Source organism: Cornus florida, unplaced genomic scaffold (genome assembly GCF_030987335.1).
Source record: "Cornus florida cultivar Cherokee Brave unplaced genomic scaffold, ASM3098733v1 CherokeeBrave_3.0.0_Hap2_Chr10, whole genome shotgun sequence".
NCBI lineage: Eukaryota > Viridiplantae > Streptophyta > Magnoliopsida > Cornales > Cornaceae > Cornus > Cornus florida.
Window position 1 is genome coordinate 89,421,542 of NW_026775580.1, and position 9,820 is coordinate 89,431,361.

Sequence of the window (9,820 nt, forward strand, 5' to 3'; positions counted from 1 at the left end):
AAATTAGAGATTCTATCAATTAAGTTACTGAATAATGTTCAAAATTTTAAGAATTAACATAATTTAACTTATGAACTCAAATATTATTTTTTTAAAATTAATTTTTATTTATGTAAAATATTATGGAATTTAACCTCACAAATTACACACGATAAACAATCCAATAAGATGTAGTTGACCTTGGCCTTTTATTCAAATCCAACGGCACAGAAGGGAACTTATAATCACAAATGCATCAGAATAATCTTAGGTGCCTACTTATGATTTCTTGGTTGACGGTTACAGCCGAGGACGTGTGGGAGGTCTATGATAGATTACAGATTTTCAGTCCTCAGAAACGACGCAAACCCTTTTTATTTATGAATTTGCAGAAGAAGGAGCTTCTTTAATTCTGGATTAGGCGCGTGGTTCATTGTTTTCCACGACCACCACATCCATCTCAGCTTCTGCTTATCTTTTCTCACTCTCTATCTCCAACTTATGTTTGATACTGTCTGAACTAAAAACCCTATCCACTCATTTGCTCGATCCCATATTTAATGGCGTCTATATCTCGATTTGTCGCCAAAGATTGTAGATTGTGGCCCTGTGATGCCATTTACAGGCCAAACACTTGTTTTACACCAAGAAGGTCTCAAACCGATTTGCGTATGTATTGAATTTTCAATTTTTTTAACTTAATTTTTACTTTGTTTCTTTTATTTATTTGTTTTGGCATATGGGTTCGTGTTATTTTGCCTTCTAATATTCAAATTATTCGTTTTCAGGACTGCTTTGATTGCCTTTTTAGGTATCTGAAATTTATTGTAGATAGGGACGCGTTCATCACTTTCTCACTCTGTTTCTTTGTTTTATGCGAATTTCTTAGATATAAGAGGTGGGTTTTGTGTGCCCGAGAATGAGAGACGTTTGGCAATCCAAAATAAGCCACGGAGTCCAATTGCTGCTCTCTCAACCTCATCCCCAATTATTCAACCCTCTCGGTATGTTCTTATATCAACTACTTCACTAGAGGAAGCTTATACACACATGCACGTGTAGTTGTTTCTCTATTATACCTATGCATGTTTATAGAACTTTATTTATTTATTTATATATATATATATTTTTTGCTGATAAAATTGTATATATTGTCACAATTAGTCTTATGTGCTGTCAATTTGATTGTGTAAGAGAAACTTTGGCAGAATCTTATTCCACAATTTCCACTGGATCATGGCCACATAACATACTTAAATAATGATGGAATTGAGCCACTGTGTCCATGTATGTTAACTTTTGAAGAAGCATAGGATTGAAGGGAGAACATCTCCTGTTTCTTTTGTAATGTTACTAATGTAATACATAGATTCTTTGTGTTTAGAAAACGACCAATTTCCCCCAACCCCAGAAAAGAAGTCCCCAAGCTCTCTCAGTGTCAGTGGTTGGTTGATTGCATTTTTAACAGTATTTTTGTATGATTTGTCTAGATATTATTTGCACAGTATGAATAAATTGTTTGTTTTGCTCTAGCAGAGAGGTAGATGAATCCACGTTATCTGTCTCTTAAAATTTCACTTTATTAAGCAGTTTAGAGTTTTTTTATTTATTTTTATTTTAAATGTGGGAATGTGGGATCCTTTTCTTTTTTCCTTTTGTCTCTCCAATGCATTGTACTTCCTAAATGCTTCTTTCTCGCATAATACCCTCAATCTAAGAAAAATGACAGTTCTTTTTCTTTTTTTCTTCTTTTTAATTTTTCACAAACACCCATTTTAATCATGACAATCCTTTGTTTTCTGCTATAACTAGGAATTCAGAAGTTCTGTGCAAGGCAGCAACAAATGTACCTGGAGATTTTCCCAGTAGCAGCCCTAGTGGAATGAGCCAATTTGAGAGAATAATTGAAACATTGACGACCCTTTTTCCTGTTTGGGTATGTTTTGTGTTTCTTTAGAACAGTTGGATTTCTTTCTAGTCCATTTTTTTTTTTTTTTTTTTGCCCTTTTTGTACTTTATCTGTATGCATACTTCAATTTGCATCCATAATTTCTTTTCTTTTTTTTCTATTAATGAGAAGTTACATGTTTTAAATCTGATTACTTTTACAGGTCATATTGGGTACCGTTATTGGCATCTATAAGCCTGCTGCGGTAACTTTGTCAGTCTATTTCTGCTATTTTGATGAACTACAAATCCAGTGTTGCTTAACTACTTGAAGTTTTGGATGTTCTTTCAGGTAACTTGGTTAGAAACAGACCTTTTCACTGTTGGCTTGGGTTTCCTGATGCTTTCGATGGGATTGACATTGAAATTTGAAGATTTCAGACGATGTCTAAGGAACCCATGGACTGTAAATAGAAAATCATTCATATATAAGCTAATAAAACTGCTAATATGATGAACTCTTTTTTATATTTAACATAGCTATTTAATTTTTTTTTGGTCACAGGTTGGTGTAGGATTTCTTGCTCAATACATTATAAAACCAGTTTTGGGCTTCTTTATTGCAATGGTATGCTTTCATCAACTTGTTTAACTTTGTTATGTCTCATTTCTTCATTACTTCCTTAAATGCTCTATCTCTGGTGATCCAACAAATAATAGAGTGGAAAACCTTCATGACTGGTAGATTCCAGGGGAACTTTGGTTTGAGTTGTTATGATTTTGTATACTTAAATAAGCCCTCCATTATTGGCATGGTATTATTTTTCCACCTTAATTATTCTGTTATTAATAATACAGTATTGTAGTTTAATATGCAATTTTTTTAATGAAAAATGAAATGTTCTAGAGTCTTGCTTTGAAAATGTCCTAAGCTAAAATTGCTAACTCTTATATCTTTGATTTGCAGACTCTAAAACTATCTGCACCACTTGCAACTGGTCTTATTTTGGTTTCTTGCTGCCCTGGAGGCCAGGCATCAAATGTTGCAACATATATTTCAAAGGGAAATGTAGCACTTTCAGTACTAATGACAACGTAATCTCAATTTTATAGCTTTGCATTCAATAGTGTTATTTTGGGTAGAACCGTTTCTGGCTAACCCTTGTTGCAGTTTGCTATTATGCTTTGTTGCATCTGAAATGTTTTTGTTATAGTTTAATGCACCATGAAATTTGGTTTCCTTGTCTGGCTTGAGAAAGAATAGTTCTATGCTGCAAAGAATGTGTTTTGCTTGTCTGTTTTTGCTATGAAATAGTTCTATGCACCAGGAAATCTGTTTCATTCATCTGGTCTTGATAAAAGTATGAGCCGATATATTTTCAAGAAAACAGGGCCATAGCATCATTCTTTTCTCTTCTTTTTTCCGTCCTTTTCTTTTTGGAAAAAATAAGATTTTGTGTTTAGTACTTTAGTAAAGTTGATATGTTTCAATCCAATTCAATCTGCCATGTTTATTTATTTATTTTGTAATTTCTTGTATTTATTGCAATTTGTGTGAAAATGTTCTTTTTTTGTTTAAAGAAACGATCAGTAAGTCAACTACTTAACCTATATGTTTACTTTTTAAAATTTACATTGCATTATTATTTTTGTATCTTTAGCACTGTATTGATATTATAAACTTGTATGATGGTAAGCACGGTCCATTGGTAATGTTAAATCATGTACGTTCCATGCCTTCTCATTTATCATAAAAAATAAATATTATAATTCTTGTGTTCATCAGTATACATCTATCAAAAACAAAATAAAATGCCGAGGAATCTTTTTGCGTTATATTGATTGTGAAAGTTAAAACCTAGGTTTAATAAGCATTCATCTTTAACATGTTAAAATATGGACTTCAAAGAATCAATTATTTGTTTGAGTGGTATCTTATGCCAACCCAAAAGGGCAAGGCATGTTCTTGTTGATACAAGGGTTCCTGTATATTGCTTATTAAAATAATAATAAAAAGTGCTTCATATTTAATACTATAAGAAAACACGTGCAACAAAAAATTGCTGTTTGTGTGACTGTGATGATAATTTTCATGATGTAAGGAAAGACGGTAATTACATTCCAGTTCATCAGCCTTCTAACAAAAAGAAGTACTATCGGTTTTACTAAAACATTGAATATTCATTGGCTTCCGTTCATATGGGGTGCTGGGAGGGACATACTAGATACAAAGCAAACCTTTAGCATGCACAAAATAGCTGCCAGGTCACATCCATGTTTATATACTTAGCAGCCTAAGGCCCCTAAATTTATTAAGCAACAATAAATGTTAATTTTTATATGGATTTTGATGTTATAGGGGTGTTATTATCTGACTTTCAGTGTTTCTTTGAGGTTTTTGTAGGTGCTCAACTATTGGGGCCATTATTATGACACCACTTCTTACTAAGCTTCTTGCTGGTCAGCTTGTTCCTGTTGATGCAGCGGTTAGTACAGATTCTTGATAATGTACCACTTATATAAGGAATTTTTTATCTTGTGTGGAATCTAGATGTTATTTAAACCTTGAAGAACTTCTGCACTTGTTTTATCTGGAGTTGACCAATTGGCAAACCAGTAATAGTTTTTTACTGGGCAGGATGCTATTTCCAGCTTCAACTAAATACCTGTTGTGTTGGCTGAGGCCTCCTTCGGAATTATACACCATTCCATATTGTACGCAGATTTGATTGACCATCAATTCATATTTCTAGATTAGCTGGGTAGTAGCTGTTCAATTTTCTTACTGTATTATTATTAATATTCCAGCAAAACATTCTAAGGCTGCTTGCCATAGGGTGATGAATAGAAGCAATAAGTAACGGTGGTCATTTCCACTTATTGATGAAAAGAAAACATTTGTTATTCTTCTTGTTATGTTTTCAGGGCCTGGCCATCAGCACTTTTCAGGTTGTTTTAGTGCCAACAATTATCGGAGGTAAATTTTTTTTTCCCAGGTTGTCAGAGATAACTTAAAGATGTTTCAATTTAGTTTCTATTGGTGTTGATTGTGCAGAAAGTTGAGGTTACTCTTATTCACATCATATCTTTTAGAAAGGATGATGAATCCAGACACAAATCATTTAATCTCAGTTTCACTTTATTTGGCAGTGTTGACTAATGAGTTCTTCCCCAAATTCACTTCGAAAATAGTCACAATCACGCCTTTAATTGGAGTTATCCTTACCACCCTTCTTTGTGCAAGCCCTGTAAGATCTCAAAATCCTCTGCAGTGCTTCACATTCACTGCTTTACCAATACACTCAATATCTTGGTACTTGTGGTTGTTTTCAGTAGAAAATAACTTACTTTATTAATTCATTTTGTAAGATTGGCCAAGTTTCAGAAGTCTTGAAAACTCAGGGAGCACAATTATTACTTCCAGTGGCCCTCCTACACGGTGCAGCATTTGCTCTCGGTTATTTTATTTCAAAAATATCATTTGGTGAATCAACTTCTCGGACCATTTCCATAGAATGCGGGATGCAGGTAACTATGGTTTAAATCTGTAGATATGTTCTTCTTCCTACAAAACTATTAATCGAAACAAGTTGTGTTCTCAGTAACGTCACTAACTCATTGATTTGAATATGCAGAGCTCTGCACTTGGATTTTTACTTGCCCAAAAACATTTCACCAACCCTCTTGTAGCTGTTCCTTCTGCTGTAAGCGTTGTCTGCATGGCGGTAGGATTCTCACTTGCCCTTACTTTGTTTTGGTTTTAAAATCATTCATATTTTAGTTTGTTATTGAGGTCTAATCACTCATCACAATCCTTATATCATTCTCCTCCTGGCAGCTTGGTGGGAGTGCTCTAGCAGTCTTTTGGAGGAACATGCCAATTCCCGTTGACGACAAGGATGACTTCAAGGAGTAGGAAGTTTTAGTCTTTCTTCTCGGTGCCATTTTCTTTAGGCTGCTGTTAGTTTTAGGTACATTAGCTACTCATTTTACAACAAATAAGATAGTTATGGGGTTTTATGTCAATTTTTTTTTTCAGTTATTGCCAAAAATTGAAAGTAGATGTGGTTTTATGCAGTTTGCCCTAATAAAAACAACAAAGTTATAATCAATAAACTCGTCTCTTCTTACATTGGCGGGATCGAAATGTTGTGATTTGTGCAGTCAAGATTTAATGTTGAAAATTGTAGCACGTGCAGTTGTCTATGTAATATGTAGTGATATTTTTTTTTAAGAATCATCAGGGCAATTGAATGGGTCTGTCTTTGGCCATAGACCCTTTGTATCCATTAATCTATTTACAGGGAAGTTAAGTTGACACAAACAGTTGAGGAGGTTTGTTTTAGTCCACTATATTACAATGGCTAAGCTTCTAAGAAAATTGTCTAAGAGATTACATTTTTGCAACGGAAGGAGCCTCGGGCACTAGGGTAGCTCCCTATTTGCATCAATGCGAATTAAGTCTAGTGCCTTGTGAAAACAAATAGCCTTGGCATCAAGGTAGTCTTTCCATAACACCGGCCGATATAGAGGAGGATGGTCAGGATCGGTCAACTTGATCAACGGTGAGATCTTGACATCCTTTGGTGGGCCATAGAAGTAAGCAATTGAGACGCGGTGTTGGGCATTGTTCACGACCGCTCGATGCAGTGCATTCTTGAACCGGCCATTGGAGATGATGTGCAAGAGGTCGCCGACGTTGACGACAAATGCACCGGTGACCGGTGGCACATTGACCCAAGCTACCTTGTCTCGGAGGACTTGCAGGCCATCAGTGTTGCTTTGGTGCACCAAAGTCATGAGTGATGAGTCTGTATGAGGGGCTAAGCCCATGGCATGAGTTGGGTCTGGGCAGACTGGGTATGAGTTCAATTGAAGCGCAGATTGTGAATGTTTAAATTTGGACATGAACCATTTCACCTCTTCATGGGCCAATCCGAGTGAATTAAGCATCAGCCCAATCATCCACTCAGATAGTCCCTTCATCTCCTTTTGGTACTCTTCCATTACATCACTGCATCAAGATCCAAAGGCTTAATGTCCCAAATAGTCCATCATGAATTTTTATTTTTTTATTTTAAATAAGGCAATATTTGTATAACAGTAATAAATACACAATTATTATCCGACCAATATGTGTATTATACCCATCTATATATGTACACACAATAGGTGTAAACGGTGTGTATGGGATGGCAAAATCCCAATACTCGTCAGGTCCTCGCCCTGTTTTTGGCGGATTTGGGGATCCATTTATGTAAATGGAGAGGGAATGGGGATTGTATTTGAAACCTCGGTGGGAGATGGGACGGGGGCGAGGGAGGGTAGCCTGGCCCCGCCCTACCTGTTTATAGTGCATTTTTACAAAATTGCCCTTATATGTTATAAAATATTACTAAATTACATAACTATATATATAATATATTCACTTCTGAAAGTGAAATCCAATATCTATTCCCTTGCAACATAGAGAAAAAACTTAGTCATTTTGCATCAAACATCTGATCATATTTTAAATTGTTATAATTGTGCTGAAACTTTATTTAATTATTAAGTTGAAAAATATTATTGCTGTGTTGATTATGTTGAAGGTGAATTGGAATTTAAAAAATGTTATGCGGGGCAGGGCGGGGAGGGGGGCTAATGTGGTAAGGTGGGCCGGAGATGGGGGAGGGGGTTGAAAGTTGAACGGGTATGGGGTGGGAATAGGGGTAAAAATTTTGACCGAAAATAAAGAATGAGATCCCCGTCCCACCCCGCCCCGTCCCATTGTCATCCCTATGTGTATCTCTCTGTTGTAGTCCAAAACTCTGTGCATATCCAGACACCGCATAAGAGCCATAGCCATAGGCGACAGTGCCACAGTGCTACTAAAATACTCTTGTCTCCAACATTTTCAAATTATTAGTGTAACGCAATAATAATTTGAACACCTATTTTTTTTAAAAAAATTATAATAAATTTACAAAAGAAAAAAAAAAATAATGATTCTTTCTTGGAAAAGGGCAAGACCGAAGTAACAGATAAAAAACAAGAATTTACTACCCTGTCACCTACATGCACGTACCAGAAATTGTTGTAGTCGTGAGGCCAAAGTTGGCGTGCATGACCCTCCGGTGAGCCTATCACCGAGAAGCCCTCCGACCACATCAGCTTGGGGAAGAGCCGTCCAATTCGGGCGAGGCCGTAGCCGGTAAAACCATCCGGTGATCGCAAGGCCTGGAGTTTTTGCTTCGCCGGCAAGGCAAACAATCGCCGTGTTTGATGCTCAACTTGTTGAATAAGGTGGACGGGAATGCCATGGTTGGTAATTTGAAACATACCCCATTTCTCACTTGCATGTCGGACCAGTTCTATGGCTTTGGGATTGGCTAGGTCTATCACCGGAATTGATTCTGAATTAATGGACGGGTAATCATTGGACTGGGACCAAGCGTGAGACTCGGGTAATCTGAGGACGCCCTTGAAATCGAGTGGAATGATATGATTGAGATGTGTTGGTAGGGTTTTGTAGGACTCTTGTATGGAATTCATTTTTGGGGTATGTTCTAATAATTTGTGTAACTCAGTGTTGGGTATTTATTTGCAAGAGAGAGAGAAATATATATCTTCTTAGTGTTGTACATTTTGTGTCACCAATTGTTATAATTGGCAAGCAGAGAATTTGTCACCACTAAAGGCGTGTCACAACAGATAATAAAATATTATACTAAGTTTATATTTTTAAATATTTATGAAAAAAGTTTAGACATTTAAATAATTTGATTTACATATTAGAGAGTAGACAGCGAAGTGGAAAAATGACCTGTTTCTCTCTATATATAATAAGCTAACCTAGAGATGTTCATGCAAATTGCAAGCTCGATTGATATGACAAGTCTGATGCAAATAATGAAGTTTAGTTGCTATGACGAGGCTAGCTAGCTCCAGACTAAATGAGAATTTTGTATGTTGCTTTTGGTGACAGAGTATCCAAAATTGTTTGCATCTACTGATTTTTGTTTTTGCTGCTCATTCCATAAGTTGACTACTTTGTTTGGTAATGAAGCTTGCTTGTCACGATGCATATATATATATACTATACGCGAGACAGTTTCACTTTCACCAAGGCCCCCTTACCTTGACCGCACTTCAGCTCTGGCACCAGGCTGGCTAGCTAGACGATAACACGCACAAACACGCATTGTTATGTGCTTCAGACCCACTTTTGATTACTGTACCATAGAGGATCTTGATCAGACTAGCTAACCACCATGCCTCCTTGTAAGCACACAACAAATCCATGGTGATGGGCTTACAGTACACTGTACAGTACTCCTTTTCTCTGTCGGCTTTCAGAATACGTAATTAGTGCGAATTCAATTAGACTTGAGAATTGTCGTCTGTGAGATGCCAAAAGTTAATTTGTCTTGAATTCTCTTTATTTAAGAATTAAGACCCTACCATAAAGCGATTACAACTAACAAAATATCAATAGAAGTCATCACAAAGTTAATTGCCACTGAGTTAAGCAAATAATTTAGGACAATTTTCAATTAATTACCTCTTGAAGTTTATCAATATCTCACATATAGATCATTTATGCTTTATAACTCCACCTATCTCTCATGAAGTTTTGATTTATGTAATAAATTTTCCATAACGTTAGGTACGAGAAAAACTTCATTGTATCCGTTGCACGGTGCAACGGGCGCATTCTATCGTTCATACACGTAATACATGTGTACGGGCAGAGCCATGATTTGAATTCATAGGGCATAGTGGATTTTTTTTGAAAATAATAATAATAATAATAAGAATAAGAAGAAGAAAAATAAATTTTGAAGGAAACAAATTACAGCATGATTAAATAAGGAAAATTTAACCTTTTTAAAAAGATAACTAAAGAAATTTAAAGAGTAAAAGAGAAAAAGAGAAAAAAATTTAAAATTTTTTGGAAACTAATAATATTAGG

At 35.7% G+C, this 9,820-nt stretch overlaps 2 protein-coding genes across 2 annotated transcripts; one reads left to right on the forward strand and one right to left on the reverse strand.

Moving 5' to 3' along the window:
* Positions 1-277: 277 nt before the first annotated feature.
* On the forward strand, positions 278-5,998 carry LOC132279989 (sodium/pyruvate cotransporter BASS2, chloroplastic). Its single transcript, XM_059782075.1, has 13 exons — positions 278-648; positions 869-983; positions 1,792-1,915; positions 2,091-2,132; positions 2,219-2,332; positions 2,432-2,494; positions 2,834-2,961; positions 4,271-4,352; positions 4,792-4,843; positions 5,017-5,114; positions 5,236-5,394; positions 5,502-5,591; positions 5,705-5,998. The coding sequence occupies exons 1-13, from the start codon at positions 540-542 to the stop codon at positions 5,780-5,782; spliced, it is 1,254 nt and encodes a 417-aa protein (XP_059638058.1). The 5' UTR covers positions 278-539; the 3' UTR covers positions 5,783-5,998.
* On the reverse strand, positions 5,996-8,755 carry LOC132279990 (gibberellin 3-beta-dioxygenase 1-like). Its single transcript, XM_059782076.1, has 2 exons — positions 7,934-8,755; positions 5,996-6,880 (listed from the first exon to the last, which is right to left on the reverse strand). The coding sequence occupies exons 1-2, from the start codon at positions 8,398-8,400 to the stop codon at positions 6,292-6,294; spliced, it is 1,056 nt and encodes a 351-aa protein (XP_059638059.1). The 5' UTR covers positions 8,401-8,755; the 3' UTR covers positions 5,996-6,291.
* Positions 8,756-9,820: the final 1,065 nt, after the last annotated feature.